General features: G+C 39.9%; 1 protein-coding gene across 2 annotated transcripts in view; it reads left to right on the forward strand.

Moving 5' to 3' along the window:
• ANO10 (anoctamin 10) overlaps positions 1–18,335 on the forward strand; it is a 243,948-nt gene that overhangs the window by 38,676 nt on the left and 186,937 nt on the right. For both annotated transcript variants that reach the window (XM_007983848.3, XM_007983847.3), the window contains exons 7-10: positions 1,472–1,527; positions 4,529–4,603; positions 8,760–8,942; positions 15,029–15,220. In XM_007983848.3, coding sequence (XP_007982039.1) covers positions 1,472–1,527; positions 4,529–4,603; positions 8,760–8,942; positions 15,029–15,220 — 506 coding nt within the window. The remainder of the gene's footprint in view (positions 1–1,471; positions 1,528–4,528; positions 4,604–8,759; positions 8,943–15,028; positions 15,221–18,335) is intronic.

Here is an 18,335-nt window from a genome sequence, read left to right on the forward strand (position 1 = left end):
GTGTTTCATACCGAGGGTAAAATAGATTGAAATTGTTTCACTGGCTAGAGCCACAGAAGAAAGAAAAAAAAATTGTCTTCATGATACTCAGCGAAATCAACTGTGGAGTTGATTTAGTTGGTGTGAGGCACTGAGTATCACACTTTCCTAAAATGGAGTATCTAGTTGGTGTGAGGCACTGAGGACTGCTATTGAACTCGTTGAAGGCAGGTGTTTATGGATGTATCTGTGGTAAAAAAGAACTTGGTTATAAGTTGAAAATGGTCTTGATAGGCCATTCATTCACTCTTTAGTTTATTTATTCATTCAAACCAATGAACCAAATTCGCTATATTATTCCCTAGGAAGAAGTCTAGGCCTTAACTTTATGGGCCATAAAGATGTTTTAGGGGCCGGATGTGGTGGCTCACACCTGTAATCCCAGCACTTTGGGAGGCTGAGGCGGGTGGATCACAAGTTCAGGATTTTGAGAGCAGCCTGGCCAATATGGTGAAACCCCGTGTCTACTAAAAATACAAAACTTGGTGTGGTGGCGGGCAGCTACTCAGGAGGTCCCAGCTACTCAGGAGGCTGAGGCAGGAGAATCACTTGAACCCAGGAGGCGGAGGTTGCAGTGAGCCGAGATTGCCCCAATGCACTCCAGCCTGGCCCACTGCACTCCAGCCTGGGCGACAGAGCAAGACTCTGTCTCAAAGAAAAAAGATGTTTTAAATTATTTTTATTAGTTGTATAGCAATATCAGCTGTCATTTATCAAGTACTTTCCTTATGCTAATACTAGGCTAAAGTTTTATATTAGATCCTGAGAGTGACCCTGGGAGGAAGATGGTCAGGCTTGTTTTGAGGGAATAAGGCTGAGTATCAGGAGGTTAAGTAACTTACCCAAGGTTAGGCAGTGGCTGAGTAGCTGAGTTGGCGTTCAGATCCAGGTCAGTCCAACACTCTGTGTGTAAGATGACATTTCTCTTCAGAACCTTCCTTTTTGTCATTTTATCTTGCTGCTTTGGGATCTATGCAGTGTTAACTTTTCTAGATTAAGATAGAAATTTGAGTTTCCTTTCGAGTTAACCCTTGTAAGCCACATGAAACTTTACTTACAGAATTTTATTTACAGAAAACTTTATTTATTGCCCTCTTCTTTAGTGGTTACTATTAGTTTTCACTATTTCTTCTTATACAGGGTCTTTGGGTGGCTGTCTGTAGGATTGTTTGCCAGCACTTCCCAAATTTCATTGTAGCAGTAATTTAAAAAATAATTTCAGACTACAATGCTATTGCATTACCCTGAAAAATGTCTCCTTGTTTGATGCTCTTGGTGGTAAGGCATAGCTGTGATTGACAGCCTAGATCATTTACTGACTGAGGCTCTGATGTTGGACATCTCTTCCCTCAGTGCAACTCACTTGACCTCATAACAGTGCTTTCATATTGTTTTCTTACTGAGAAGTTACCTCTGTGTTTTAATGTTTTAGAGAATCATAGATTGGAATCTGCCTATCAGAACCATCTAATTCTGAAAGTTTTAGTGGTAAGTACAGCATTTATATACAAATCCATGTTATGAAACTGATATATGCTACATAATATATAGGAATACAAATATGAAGAATTGCTTCTAAGTTATCAATTAACATATTTTGTGCAAATAGGCAAGGATTGATTAATAAATATGTTTACCTCTGTGTTCAGTAGTCTTGTTATAAATGTGCATGTGATGTAAGACTTCAAAATATAGGAGTTGTATTATAGCCAATTTCCAGTTATTTAAAAACTAGACTGGGTGCAGTGGTTCATACCTGTAATCCCAGCACTTTGGGAGGCCTATGCTGGTGGATCATGAGTTCGAGACCAGCCTCGCCAACATAGTGAGACCCTGTGTCTACTAAAAACAGAAAAATTACCTGGGCATGATGGCGCAGGCCTGTAATCCCAGCTACTCGGGAAGCTGAGGCATGACAATTGCTTGAACCCAGGAGGTGGAGGTTGCAGTGAGCCATGATGCCGCCGCTGCACTCCAGCTTGGGTGACGGAGCGAGACTCTGTCTCAAATAAATAAATAAATAAATAAAATAAAAAAAACTAATGGGCCAGACACGGTAGCACATACCTGTAATCCCAGCACTTTGGGAAGCTTGAGGCAGGTGGATCACTTGAGGCCAGGAGTTTGAGACCAGCCTGGCTAACACAGTGAAAACCCGTCTCTACCATAAAACACACAAAAAATTTGCCAGGTGTGGTGGCACCTGTAATCCCAGCTACTGGGGTGGCTGAGGCAGGAGAATTGCTTGAACCTAGGAGGCAGAGGTGGCAGTGAGCCGAGATTGCACCACTGTACTACATCCTGGGTGACAGAGCAAGACCTTGTCTCAAAAAACAACAACAACAACAACAACAACAAAATAACCACTTTTTAGACATGTTTCTATTCTTTTCCTTTTGGTGATTTCTTTGAATGCTCTGCTATTCAGCAATCGTTCCTGGCACCACAGCCTGTTTAGTGATGGAAGATTACATTAAAAAAAGTTTTTTTTTGGTTAAATTTCCAAAGCTCAAAAGGTTCCCAGCATGTTTTGACAGGTGGGAGGAAAGAGACAGAGAGAAAGCAGTATGTAACCTGCTTGCTGTTTGTGTAAAAGCTGACATGTTTTGCCTCTTTCCATAATAAAGAAGTACCAGCTTGAAAACACCTCTTTTATCAGGGGTTTACCTCAGTCATCTGTAACATAAGTGAGAATCAAGAAAGGTGCATGAAGAATCCTCTGAACTTTCAACTGGAATTGATTTAACACAGTCCATGTACTTCACTCCCAAGAGAAGGATCCAGGCCCTCTTTTAGAATCTCTGTTCTAGCCGTAGAAATCATTCTAAGAAGTTTATCTATCTGGTTTTTCGGTCCTTGAAAAATCAGAAACCACCATCATGAGGGTGTTTAGATTTCTGGAAGTAGGCAAACCTACAGAGGAAGAACAGGTAAGGAAATGAAAACCTGTTATAAGAGATAAGAATTCAACAATTGGGCATTAGGAAAGCAAAAAGTAGCCCTACATATCCAAAAGACTTCGAAGGCCTCCTTCACACTGTGAAATGGCTGATACTTAGAATGTTGGTGCTAAATCCACAAGGAAGTTCTGTTCTGTGCTCTCTGTGTAAGAAAGTAGAGAAACATGGGATACATTAAAAAGTTCATTCAAAAAGGTTATAATAGGAGGAGCTTTTTCCCTCAGAGGTAAAAACATTCCTTTTGTCTTGAAGACTTCAGTTATTTGTGAGACTTTATTATTTTCTGATGATGCCAGTTACAAGGTAACTGCCTTGTAAAAAAAAAAAAGCCATTGGTTAAAGTCTTCTTCCTCCATGGTGCTTCTTAGGCCTTTCTCTTCCTTTTTAATCTTAAGGGGATGGTGTTTCTTAGCCTTCCTAGGCTTTTGCTTTTCAACTTCTGCTCTAACTTAGCACCCCTGTCCTGTGGCCGTATTGATCTTACTGCTCACTTTCTAGAACGACTTCCCATCTCCGCAATAATTAAGCACTCACACCTGTACACATAGCAGCCTTTGTCTAAGTGATGCTACTGGGTTGGAATAGTCAGCATGGGGGCTGGGAGGCAGAAAGGAAACCCACTGGTGCAGGGGGTAAGCTATCGGTTCTTGAGCAGGGAACTCCTGGAAGAGATGGCACTTTTTGTGGGAGGATCCCCTTAATTGGTACTTCCCTTCACCCAGCCTGCTTCTGTGTATCTGGCAGGGCAAGGGAGTTCATGCTCATGATGACAAAGATGCTTCCCAGGCCAGACTGGTTGTTATAGCCTCCCAGTTACCTGCTGTCTCTCTGTAATAGAGAGAATCTCAGGTCCATAGGCATGAAGAGGCCTCTTGTATTAGGCCCTTGTGGCAGGAGCCCCCTTGCCAGTGTCACCCAGCTGCCCCACTTACTTTTGATGGGGTTTCCAGGCATGGGCTTGCTGTGACGGAGTCTTTCTTGCCAGTGCTTGCCTGGCCATCCTGGGATCTCTCTGTGGAGCAGGGGAGTCTCAGGCCCAGCAAGGAAGAAGAGCACTTCCCCAGGAAACGTATTGTTAGTGGGGGGGTCCTCATTGATTTCCCCTTGCTGGTTTAGGAGGGCTCTCCTGGCACTGACATAATTCCTATTCAAATGTGGGAGGAATGAGCCTGCTTGGGCTACCTGGGTTGGTAGGTTGGGGTTGGGAAATGCCAGGCCTTGGTCTCCTCCTTCTGTTGGGTGGGGGAACTTAAGGTGTGCATGTGCTGTGTTGTTCCTTCAGCTCTGGGTTCCTAAACCATCTCATCTTCCTTTAAGCACCTTTCAGAGTTCTCCTTTGGTTGCCTTGTTTGTTATTTCCAGAGTTTGTTTATTTAATAAGGAGACATGGGGAGAAACAAGAAACAAGTCTTCTCCATTTCATTTAGACCGGAAGTCTCTCATTACATTTTTAAATGCCACATTACAGTTGTAATAAAGTACTCTAAAGCAGTGTGTAACACTTATCTTTTTTTTTTTTTTTTTGGCAGTTCAACTTTCTCAATTGCTTTGCCTCGCTCTTCTACATTGCCTTTGTCCTGAAAGATATGAAGCTTTTGCGCCAGGTGAGTATAAATAACAGAAAAATACCAATTTTTTAGGTCATGGAGGTGGTTTTCTATTTTTAGATGCTGTAATTGGCTTCAAATTATTTTTACAAATAAAAATCTTTTAAATTTTGTATATTTTTAAGCAAATTCTAAATAAAAAGTTATTAGGAATCACATTGTGTATTATGCTCAGCTGAAATGAGTTGAACCTAACCAACCTGAAAAATTAATAGTATAGGGCAGTAAAATCAATTATATAGTTCACCTCAAAGCTTGTAAGCAACTCTAACAGCAAAAATGTAGTATTCATTAATCGAACTGTTTTGTGTGCCTTGAGTGGGGATGATTGGTGTAACCCTAGGTCTCGCAAATTTAATTTTTAAATTAATAAGTTGTTAAACTTTAGAGACCAGTGGATCCTATGCAGTGCTGTATCTTTTCTAAAGTGTCTGACATTTATTTTGGTGTGTTGTCATTTCTGGATCACATAATACCAGTGAATAATAAATTAAGAACTAATTATTGATTCTAAATTCTCCTTTTTATATTTGAACCAGTTATAAGTAAATGGCTGTTTTTTTCCCAGTTTTAATATTCTGAGATTGTTGGTCAGCAGTCTCAAAGCGTAGACTCCACTTGTTAAAAATTATTTTTCAAAATAGAGAAAGTTTAAAGTAATACATTTGGAATTGATGAGTTGGATGTACATGTAATAGTGGTCCCATGTAATAGTGTATTAGTCGAATGTGACTTCTCATTTCTTCTGCTTCAGAGAGTCTCCTTTATTTAGCAGAAAATAGGGGAATGGAGGACTGCTTAAAAAAACAGTTGTAGTACCGCAAAGGTGGGGTGTGATGGAAACACTCATACCTGTCTGAGAAGTGGAGATTGATACATCTCTGGAAAGCAGCTCTCTTGATAGCTTGGCCAAGAACTTTAACTCATCCCTAGTAAATCTTCAGAGAGGAGCAAAGATTCATGTACATAGATATCCAAGCACCAGCATTATAATAGCGAAAATTGGGAGTAATACTTAATTCAACAGCAGTGTACGGGCCAAGTAAAAAACAATTTTTAATGACATAGGAAAATGCTCACACATATTAAGTGATAAAAGCAGTAAACAAAGTTGTATCCATATAGGATAATTATAGTTTTATTTTTATATATGATTGGAAAGAAATATCCCAAGAAATAGCCGTGGTTTTGTCATGGTTGTGGCATTATGGGTGGCTCTTTTTGTCTATTTTCTTTTTTTTTTTTTTAATTCATGCCTTGTTGTACATTTTTATGGGGTACATATGCTGTTTTGTTGCATTCATAAAATGTGTAATGAAGTCCGGGCATAATGTCTCACGCCTGTAATCCCAGCACTTTAGCAGGCTGAGGCAGGCAGATTGTTTGAGCCCAGGAGTTCAAGACTAACCTGGGCAACATGGCGAAATCCTGTCTCTATCAAATATACAAAAAATTAGCTGGGTGTGGTGGCACATGCCTGTAGTCCCAGCTACCTGGGAGGCTGAGGTGGGAGGATCACCTGAGCCTGGGAGCTCCAGGCTGCAGTGAACTGTGATCGCGCCACTGCACTGCAAAGTGAGACCTTGTCTCAAAAAAAAAAAGTGTAATGATCAATCAAGGTATTTAGAGTATTTATCACCTCGAGTATTTATCATTTCTATATGTTGGGAGCGTACAATACATTATTTACACACCCACCCAGCCTCCGGTAACTGTCGTCCCACTCTATCCCTATGAGATCAACGTTTTTAGCTCCCACATGAGTGAGAGCCTGTGATATTTGTCTTTCTGTGCCCGGCTTATTTCACTTAACCTAATGACCTGCAGTTCCATCCGTGTTGCTGCAATTGACAGAATTTCAGTCTTTTTTATGGCCAACTAGTATTCCATTGTGTATATATACCACATTTTCCTTATCTGTTTATCTGTTGATAGACACTGAGGTTGATTCTGTTTCTTTATTATTACGAATAGTGCTGCAGTAAACATGGGGGTGCAGGTATCCCTTTGATATGCTAATTTCTTTTCCTTTGGAGAAATACCCAATAGTTGGAATGCTGGATTCTATGATTGTTCTATTTTCAGTTTTTTTTTTTTTAGATGTCTAAAAAAAAACCTCTCTCCATATATATATAATGTCTGTATTGATTTTTTATAATGTCTGTATTAATTTCCATTCCCACCACCAACAGTGTTTAAGAGTTCCCTTTGTTGCACATTCTTGTCAGCATCTGGATTTGTTGGGTCTTTTAATAATAGCTATTCTAGTTGGAGTAGGATGATATCTCATTTTGGCTTTGATTTCCATTTCCCTGATGATGAGTGGTGCTGAGCATTTTTTTCATATACCTGTGGCTATGTATATGTCTTCTTTAGAGAAATGTGTATTCATGTCTTTTGCCTACTTTTTAATGGGATTATTTGTATTTTTGCTATTTGAGTTCCTTGTATATTCTGGTATTCTAGGTATTAGTTCCTTATCAGATGTATAGTTTGCAGATCTTTTCTCCCATTCAACGATTGTCTCTTCACTGTGTTGTTTCCTTTGCTGTGCAGAAGCTTTTTTCTTTAATGTAGTCACAGTTGTCTGTTTTTTGTTTTATTGCCTGTGCTTTTGAGGTCCTAGCCATAAAATCTTTGCTTAGACCAATGTCCTATAGTATTTCCTGTATGTTTTCTTCTAGTAGTTTTATAGTTTCAGGTTTTATGTTTAGATCTTTAATCCATTTTGAGTTGACTTTTGTCTGTGGTGATAGAGAGGGGTCTAGTTTCGTTCTGTGTATAGATACCTGGTTTTCCCAGCACCATTTATTGAAGAGGGTATTTTTTTCTCCAGTATACATTTTTTTTTGAGATGGAGTCTCACTCTGTTGCCCAGGCTGGAGTGCAGTGGTGCAATCTCGGCTCACTGCAGCCTCCAAGGTTCAGGAGTTTCTCGTGCCTCAGCCTCCCAAGTAGCTGGGGATTATAGGCGTTCGCCACCACGCCCGGCTGATTTTTGTATTTTTAGTAGAGACGGGGTTTCACCATGTCAGCCAGGCTGGTCTCAAACTTCCTTTTTTTATTTTTTCTTTGAGACAGGGCCTCGCTCTGCCGCCCAAGCTGGAGTGCAGTGGTGCGATCTCGGCTCACTGCAAGCTCTGCTTCCCAGGTTCATGCCATTCTTCTGCCTCAGCCTCCCAAGTAGCTGGGACTACAGGCGCCCGCCACCATACCCGGCTAATTTTTTGTATTTTTAGTAGTAGAGATGGGGTTTCACTGTGTTAGCCAGGATGGTCTCAATCTCCTGACCTCATGATCCGCCCGCCTTGGCCTCCCAAAGTGCTGGGATTACAGGCGTGAGCCACCGTGCGGGGCCTCAAACTTTCAATCTCAGGTGATCTGCCTGCCTTGGCCTCTCAAAGTACTGGGATTACAGGTATGAGCCACTGCACCCCGCCTCAATATACATTCTTAGTGCCTTTATAGAAAATCAGTTGACTGTAAATATGTGGATTAATTTTTTTTTTCTGTTTTTTTGTAGCGAGGGGGTATGTATTAGTGGTATAATTTAAATTATTTAAAAAAGAATTTAGTCAAACTGTTTTTTTCCGTACTTGGCAACATCATTTAGATTTACATGTTGCAGTTAGGATGAAATATTGAAGAACACAACTGCAAGTTAACTCATTTTTGTAATGATTCTTTTTTTAAGGTTTTAGAATTGACAAATAATTGTACATATTCATGAAGTACATGGTGATGTTTTCATACATAAAATGTATCGCAATCAGATCAGGGTGGTTAGCATATCCATCCTCTCAAACATTTTTTATTTCCTTGTATTGAGACTGTTTAATTGACCAGTTTGTTTCTTATTATAACATTATTTGTATTATAATCTTATTTATCTTTTAATCTTGGTCTTTCATGTGAAAAATCATAAATTGGGAACACCATTCTAATACCTAGCTTTTCTGATACTAGTTTTTATAACACAATAGTATGCTATTTATTGAAGATTCCATTTTATTTGTTGCATAATTGTATTTGTTATAAATGCTATAGTTTTATTAATTTATATATAATTTTTATATATTTATATATAATTTATATAAATGCTATATTTTATTAAGCTATATTCCCAAAATATGATCTGTGTGCTTCTCTTTAGAGCTTGGCCACTCTCCTGATTACCTCCCAGATCCTCAACCAAATTGTGGAATCTCTTCTTCCTTATTGGCTCCAAAGGAAGCATGGTGTGCGGGTGAAGAGGAAGATGCAGGCTTTAAAGGCAGACATTGATGCTACATTATATGAACATGTCATCCTGGAAAAAGAAATGGGAACTTATTTGGTAAGTTGGAATATTGCTGAATTAAACATTTACTGAAAGTGAATAGCAGCCATGCACCGAGTTCAACAAATGTTACACATTCATGATCTCAGATGTGGCTATTCTAGAAGTGCTTTCCAGTCAGTCTTCTCATCATGAACCACTTTAAAGTGAAAAGGATAGAATTGTGCATTGAAGCACTGCTGTCTGAAATCTAAAGTTACGCCTAATGACACCAAAGGGCAAATTTGGAGAATTACGTGACTACTTTGCTTTGCGGAGAGCAGGGTAGAAATAGTGGCCCCAGAGATGACAGAACGGGAGAAATGGTCCCTGAAGAGGCAGCAGCATTGCTCACTCTTGACACTTCAAACTCATGGAAAATGATGGCCGCACAAGCAAAAGATAGAGGCCCATTGATGAACAATGGAATGCCAATCTGAAGATTGAATTTTAGTTTACGTTAGTGCTATTGTATAAATATAAAACAGTTCCTTTAAGACAGAGACTTTCTGAATTATTTTTAGGAACTACAAGCAGATCATTAGAGATTTACACTTTTAATATTTGAAAGAAAAGTCTAGTTCATAAAATCTGACTATGTGTTCAATCAACTTTTATTGAGCTCTGACTACATTCACTGTTTCTATATTTCACATTTTTTAAGGCCATCGTTTCTTAACATCCTGCACCTTCCTTGTTGCTACAGTATTCCTTCTGGTGAAATACATCCTTCAGTGGGTCATTTACTAAAAGCCCGTTATTGTGAAACTTTCATAGTCTTGTTTTTCATCTTGAATGAGTTTATCTCCTGATTATTGAGTATCTTGACTGACTTTCATAATTTTTCTCATGTGCTTAGGAATTTCAGTTTGTATGTTCATGTTGAGTAGGACTTTGTCCTTTTCTCTCTGCTCACTTCTGCCTTATTTTTTGCAGTTGCCCCCACTGAGCCTCCAAGCCCCTCATCCAGAACCAGGTGTTTGTAGCCCAGAGCTCCCATCTTGTGGTGTTGATGAGGATTTTATAGATCTGGTCACAGAGCCAGTTGGTAGCATGCTGTTGGCATAGCTGTAGTTACCAGGCAGCAGTTGTGGCTTTTTTAAAGCCTCCTTTGAAGGGCAGGGAGCGTGGTCCCAACCGCTGGTTTTGCTCAGCAAGCCTGGTTCCAGTTTACACTATAGGAGAGAGGGTGCTCTTGGTTCTCCTCCTGATAGGATACAGATCCTAGCCCCTTCTATCATCGCTGTGTTTGAGAGAGATGATTCAAAGTATAAACACATAGTACACTTTGAACAGTAACATTGTTTATATTTATATATGAAGCATAGAGAAAAGACACACACCTACTCTCTCTCCAGAGGAAGAATTAAAGAGAAAGAGCACGTGGGCATAAGTGTGGAGCTGTCCTTTCTGGACTGATTGAGTGCTAGCTTACTATGGGATAAAAGTTAAATTATATCATTTTACTGTAGGATAAAAGTTCCCATTATGTCAGGATCCTATCCTTGCCTATGCTTGGGGGTGGTATTCTTGGCCACATTTATTTTCCTTTCTTCGCTCTCTTATAGAAACTGCGCCAGCAGTCCGTCCCCGGTACTCTCATTCTATCCCCCCTCATCTTTGGAGGCCTTCTGTCACTGGCCATCACCTGGTACTCTTGTATCTCCTCCTCCTCCTTCTGACTGCTCCACCAAGTCAGCAACTTGCCTATTTTGGACTAAGCAAACTCTTCACATCTGCTGTTTTTGTCCTGTCTTTCCCTCCCCTCACAGTTTTCTGCAATAATTCTCCATGTTGTTGTCTCTAGTTTCCTACTTCTCTTTCTATAATCAATTAGAATCTGCTTTCAGCTCTTCTTTTTCTCCAAAATTGTTTGGGCAAACAACATTATCTCCTGAAGTACCCAAAACACAATTCATAATCTTCTCAAGATGGGTTTCTCCTGCTTTGCCCCTGACTCAATGAATGGTTTTTAGTATAGTCCTCATCTGAGCAATTCTAATTTATCTAAGAACTGTATGCCAGTGATGTGACACTGCCAAAATCTCAGATCTTACCTCTTTTGACATTTCAAGGTATCTGACAAAACCTTTATGAAGGAAGGTGAGGGAGGCATGGCTATTCCCATGTCAAAAAGAAGCGAATGAAGCTCTATGTCATTAATCATTTGGTGACTAAATCAGAAAGAAGGTTCAAGACTTTGCCTTGCCAATTCAGAATATTTCCGTTATACACCACAGGCTCTCTGATGTGAAGTAAAGGAAATGATATATTGATTTCTGTCAGGCCCTGGGTCTGTGAGTGAACTCTAGGGTTTACAGTGCCACTCCTTTTTGGGCCTGCAGGGTTCTGCATGATCTGGCCATTTCTCACTCCTAATCTCTTACAGGTTTCTTTTTCATTATCTCCACTGGAGTGACATTGGATATTTGCCATTTCCGTTCTCTCCATGTATTTGGAGGTGGGGATACTTTTGGGTCACATTTATTCTGGATGATTGTTTCCTATGCATGAATCCTTTCTTCTGGGTTCATTTTTCTCCTAATTGAAATCAATGAATTTAGAATTGTATTTTCTGTAATCTCATCCTGACTGTTATGTATGAGTCTAAAATAATGTTACCAAGCTTTGGGAAAAAGCAATTTGGCTGAAACTTTAAAAACATTACTATAGGGACACGGATGCAGCTGGAAACCATCATTCTCAACAAACTATCGCAAGAACAGAAAACTAAACACCGCATGTTCTCACTCATAGGTGGGAACTGAACAATGAGATCACTTGGACTCAGGAAGGGGAACATCACACACCGGGGCCTATCATGGGGAGGGGGGAGGGGGGAGGTATTGCACTGGGAGTTATACCTGATGTAAATGACGAGTTGATGGGTGCTGACGAGTTGATGGGTGCAGCACACCAACATGGCACAAGTATACATATGTAACAAACCTGCACGTTATGCACATGTACCCTAGAACTTAAAGTATAATAATTAAAAAAAAATTACTATAAGAGTAATACTTTCTCACTCACTATAGAAAACTTAGGAAATGCAGGATAGAGTCAATATAAAAAGAAATTATATGTAATATTCCCACCTATGGTAATCCCCTGGGTCTCCTGACTGCTGCTTCACCAGCCCAGGACTAAGGCTGTGTTGCTTCCTAGATCTTCACTGTCCTCTGCTGTCCTTTTCCTGTGAACTGCCCACTCATATCCAACTGCATAGCTGGGTGAGGCTGAATTTTCATGACTGTTTCAAGTAGAACATCATATTGCTGCACAGTAAATGAACTGCCTTCTACTAAATGATACATTACAGAAGTTTGCGAAAAATGTAAAAAGTGCCAGTCTACATTAACATTTTTTGACATGTAATTATTTTTCAAAAGACATTTATGTTAATATGTTATTGTTTAAATGAATTAATGGAAGATCTTTAAAATTTCTCAGTTTTTTTTTTTTTTTTCTTGTGAGACAGGGTCTCACTTTGTCACCCAGGTTGGAGGGCAGTGGTGGCAATAGTGGCTCACTGCAACTTCAACCTCCCAGGCTCAAGCAATCCTTCTACCTTAGCCTCCTGAATATCTGGGACTATAGGCATGCACCATCATGCCTGCCTTATTTTTGTATTTTTTGCAGAGTTGGGCTCTCACTGTGTTGCTCAGGCTGGTCTTGGACTCCTGGATTTAAGCATTTCTCCCACCTTGGCCTCCCAAAGTGTTGGGATGAGCCACCATGCCTGGCCTAATTTCTCAGTTTTAATTAATAATATAGTAAGCATCAAAGCATCAACTAGATAAACTCACATAAACAAAATGTCTTTTTTTTTTTTATTTTATTTTTGAGACAGAGTCTCGCTCTGTCGCCCAGGCTGAAGTGCAGTGGCGCGATCTTGGCTCACTGTACCTGGGTACAGTGTACCCAGTATGCTCCCGAGTACCTGGGACTACAGGTGCCCGCTACGCCCAGCTAATTTGTTGTAGTTTTTAGTAGAGACAGGGTTTCACCGTGTTAGCCAGGATGGTCTCAATCTCCTGACCTCGTGATCCGCCCGCCTCGGCCTCCCAAAGTGCTGGGATTACAGGCGTGAGCCACCGTGCCTGGCCAAACAGAATGTCTTTAATGTCCTCAATAATTTTTAAGAGTTTAGGGCTCTTAAGACCAAAAAAGCTTGAAACTACAGCTCTAGAGCAACCTCCTTGCCGTTTTTCAAGGAATTGGCTTTTGTAAATCTATTGTTTGGTCTTACTTCTCGTAAGATTTGAGTTAAATGATTTTGGAAGTATACCACCATTGCACCCCATCAGGAGGCATTGACGTCTGGTTGCCCATTTTGTGGGGTCAGCTTGTTTGATCATTTGGTTGGCTTGGTAAAAGGCAGACTGCACAGGTGTTTTTTTTTTCTTCATTTTATAATGAATAAATTATCTGTGGGTCAATACTATTAAGACTTTCCTTTTCCTTTTTATAAATAGTATCTCTTTAAAAATACAATTTCTAATTGTTGGTTGCTGGCATATGGGAATGCTGTTAATTTTTATATCTTTTACCCACAATTTTGCTGAACTTTCCTGTTATTTCCAAAATATTTTCTATAGATTTTGTTGGATTTTCTACATAGGCAGTAATTTGAGCTATAAATAATGACCATTTTCTTTCTTCCTTCAGTCTTTACCTTTTTTATTATCTACTAGGCTCACTAGTATGTTCAATATAATTTGAGTAGAAGTAATTATTACAGGAATCTTTATCTTATTTCTGATTTTTTTATCTTCTCACCATTGTGTGTTATGTTTGTTCTGTGTTTTTAGTAAATAACATTTTATCAGTTTAAAACTTCTCAGCTGAGTGTTGATAGCATGGTCCAACAAAAAGAGAGAATAGGGTAGATTGTGTCTTGGTTAATATATTCTTAGTGTGTGTATGTATTTTCTTTGTTAAATTTTCATTTTTTTCCTTCTTGCTCTTGGATTGTATCCCTGGCTTGATAAATTTATTGGCTCAAAAGCACTCAGAAGTGTAAAAGGTACTGATACAATGTGAATGTGTACCTATCATCGCTCAGAATCGCCCGGAGAGATGGAAACACAGAGTGTGGGGAAACAGAGTGTGGGGAAACACAGAGTGTGGAGCGCACTGCTGTGTTTGGAAAGGACTCCCTGGGTGCTATACACTAATAACTCCAAGAAGGCCTTTGCATGATTTCTAGAGGCTTCCCAATAGCACACCTGAGAAAAACTGCCTGCACATCTCTGCATAGGCTTGATCTTTACAGCCTGAAACAGTGCAATTTTGAATGCTGAGCATAGGGTATCAGGATTTCTTAAGACCGAATGTGGTAAAAATGGCTTGATTGCTAGGATTTTTACTCTTTCCCAACTCTTGATTTCTTCATCCTTCAGAGAAAGAGATTGATGCAATGTCACTGGGTATATTTAAGAACCATAACTAGATACTGCAACACAACACAAGAACATACTATCTAGAGCCAAAGACAACCAACCAAGTTATTTAGAAACTGCTCACCTTTGAATCCCAAGCCGAGCATTTAACCTGCCGGTTCTGAGGTTTATGTGTGTAGTGGTACTTTCTGGTGAACCTCGAAAATAGCCAGTGAGACTCAGAATCTGTGGGTTCATACTTGATTCAGATATCCAGAACATCTGGAAGAAGCACCTTTTGCCATTCCCAATACTCTATTGTTGTGTTTGAGATTTTCTATTTAGTAAAATATAAAATAAGAAAAACTGACTGAAAGTGGACTCTGACTTACACTAACACTGAACCTAATATGCTTATCTTAGCGAAAGACTGGTTCAGAGATGCAATAATAATAATGTTTATTAATTTAAAAACATTAATGCTTATGATTGCTGTAAAATATTGTGATGAATACTTTTCTTAAACTGAAATTATTATTGCATGTGTGTGGGATGATCATGAAGCCTGAGGGTGTCAGAAGTTGGAGAAACACTGGTGTGTGGTGGGGAAACTCTTTGAGGTTTTTTTGAATAATTAGAGGCCATGGCTTTGAAGAGTATTGCAAAAGGATATTCCTATTATATGATATTAAAATAATGCATGCTTGTTTATGTTTTCAGGGCACCTTTGATGATTACTTGGAATTATTCCTGCAGTTTGGTTATGTGAGCCTTTTCTCCTGTGTTTACCCATTAGCAGCTGCCTTTGCTGTGTTAAATAACTTCACTGAAGTCAATTCAGATGCCTTAAAAATGTGCAGGGTCTTCAAACGTCCGTTCTCAGAACCTTCAGCCAGTATTGGTGTGTGGCAGGTAATTGTTTGAGAAAATAATTATTCCTTTAAAAAATAAAAATATGAAGTGATCTGACAGGGAGAAAAAATTTAAAAAGTAAGCCCTACAGAGAGATTTAGGAAAACTGAGTTTGTTTGTTTTGTTACAAACTAGCTGTGTGGCCTTAGATAACCATTAACTTTGTGTAGCTTCACTTTTCTTGTTTTTAAAATTGGGGGTTAGGTGAGATAAATATAATTTCTAAGACCCCTTTTAGATGTGAAACTCTGACAATCTTCTGGGAAAGTAGCCAGCTGAGACTTCATCTCAGCCAGTATTAATGAGACCCTCCCTGCTACAGTGTCAGTGGAAGCCACATGGGGAGCCTAGACTTCTGCTCCTATCTGGCAGTAATAGACTCCTTTTTTAGTTTCTGCTAGTCTAGTTTTCTAGTCCTGGGGTGGTCTCAGAGGAAGCCTAGTGGAATATAAGGAGTTTCACCACAACCGTGCACAGTGGAGGCCACATGGGAACATATATGAGGCACCTGTCCTTCTCTCCCTGAAGGAAGAATCAGTAGAGGTCTGGTGGGAAGCCAGAGCACCCATCCTTGTCCAGCAATAATGAGGAATCCCCGCTGGGTGCCAGTAGTTTCTACAGGGGGAACCTAGACTTCTACCTCTACCTGATAGTAGTAAGGTGTTATCCCCTCTTCCCTTGCTGGAATAGTGTCAGAGAAATCAACTAAAACAGAAGGTTTAAATAAGATTTAGAATCTTATCTCTCCTAACATATCCAGGTTTCTATTTTAAAAAATCACTGATCAGACTGGGTGTGGTGGCTCACACCTGTAATCGCAGCACTTTGGGAGGTTGAGGCAGGCGGATCACCTGAGGTTAGGAGTTTGAGACCAGCCTGGCCAACATGGTGAAACCCCATCTCTACTAAAAATAAAAAAATTAGCCAGGCATGCTGCTGGGTGCCTGTAATCCCAGCTACTCAGGAGGCTGAGGCAGAAGAATCACTTGAACCCGAGAGGAAGAGGTTGCAGTGAGCTGAGACCGCACCATTGCACTCCAGCTTGGGTGACAGAGCGACACTCCATCTCAAAAAAAAAAAAAAAAGAAAAAGAAAAATCACTCATCATAGAAAGAACCAGGAAGAAATCAAGCTTAATGAGAAAAGACAGTCAGCAGATGCCACTACCAAGATGACACAGGTTAGAAATATTGGACAGAGATTTTAAAACAGCCTTATATAAAAGTTTCAATGAGTAATTATACCATATCTGAAACAAATGAAAAAACAGACCCCTTTTAGATGTGGATATCTCAGCAAAGAGATGGAAGATATAAAAGAGAATCACATTGATATTTTAGAAATGACAAATACCATAACTGAAATAAAAAGCACACTGAATGAGTGCAACAGCAGAATGGAAGGGACAGAGGAAATAATCAGAAACTGGAAAATAGAATAAAAGAAATTATCAGCTGGGTGCTGTGGCTCACGCCTGTAATCCCAGCACTTTGTGAGGCCAAAGCAGGCAGATCACGAGGTCAGGAGTTCAAGACCAGCCTGGCCAACATGGTGAAACCCCATCTCTACTAAAAATACAAAACATTAGCTGGGCCTGGTGGTGGGCACTTATAATCCCAGATACTTAGGAGGCTGAGGCAGGAGAATCACTTAAACCTGGGAGGCAGAGGTTGAAGTGAGCTGGATCGCGCCACTGCACTCCAGCCCGAGCAACAGTGTGAGACTCCATCTCAAAAAAAAATTAGCTGGGCGTGGTGGCGGGCACTTACAATCCCAGCTACTTGGGAGGCTGAGGCAGGAGAATCACTTAAACCTGGGAGGCAGAGGTTGAAGTGAGCTGGATCGCACCACTGCGCTCCAGCCCGAGCAACAGTGAGAGACTCCGTCTCAAAAATAAAAAGAGGGAAATTATCCAGTCTGAACAACAGAGAGAAAATATTCTGTAAGAACAAACATAACCTCAGGGACCTCTGTGGGTATAAAAAAGAGCTCACATTCATGTCACCGAAGTTACAGAAGGAGAGAAGAAGGAGGGAGGGGCCCAAAAAGTACTTGAGTAAATAATGGCTAAGAACTTTTTAAATGTGGCAAGAGACCCAAAACTGCAGAATTAAGAAGCATTGTGAACCGCAAACAAGATAAAGAAATCCTTGCCAACACACATCATAAACACTTGAAAGCTAAAGACAGCATTTCAAGAGCATCAAAAGAGAAATAACATCTCACCTATAGGGGAAAAACAATTAGAATGACAGCGAGTTTCTTATTGGAAACCATGGAGGCCGAAAGAAAGTGACAAAATATTTTTCAGGTCCTTTAAGTGTTGTCAATATAGAATCCTGGCTGGGTGCGGTGGCTCATGCCTGTAATCCCAGCTCTTTGGGAGACTGAGGCAGGTGGATCACCTGAGGTCAGAAGTTTGAGACCAGCCTGACCAATACGGTGAAACCCCATCTCTACCAAAAATACAAAAATTAGCTGGCTGTGGTTGTGGGTGCCTGTAATCCCAGCTACTTGAGAGACTGAGGCAGGAGAATTGCTTGAACCTGGGAGGCGGAAGTTGCAGTGAGCCGTAGGTTGCAGTGAGCTGGGATCACACCATTGCACTCCAGCCTGGACGACAAGAGCAAAACTCCATCTCAAAAAAAAAAAAAGTATGTGTGTTTTTTATTTATATATATATATACACATACATATATACATATATATATATGTGTGTGTGTGTGTGTGTGTATATATATCTCCCCAGAGATATTATTTTTCAGAAATGAAGGAAAAAGCAAGACACTTTCAGATGAGAGCGAACTAAGAGAATTTGTTGCCAGTAGACCTAGCCTAAAAGAATAGCTATAGGAAGTTCTCTTAACTAAGGAATTATAAAGGAAGAAATCTGGGAACCTGAGGAAGAAAAAACATGGTAACCAAAAATATTAGTAAACAAAATAGACTTTTCTTCTCTTATCGAGTTTTCTATGTTATGTTTGATGGTTGAAGCAAAACTTATAATACTGTCCAATGATTCTAAATATATGTAGAAAAAAATGTTTTATTTATTTTTTGTAGACATGGGCTCCCACTGTATTGACCAGGTTGGTCTTAAACTTCTGTCCTCAAA

The sequence above is a fragment of the Chlorocebus sabaeus genome, chromosome 22, assembly GCF_047675955.1.
Source record: "Chlorocebus sabaeus isolate Y175 chromosome 22, mChlSab1.0.hap1, whole genome shotgun sequence".
NCBI lineage: Eukaryota > Metazoa > Chordata > Mammalia > Primates > Cercopithecidae > Chlorocebus > Chlorocebus sabaeus.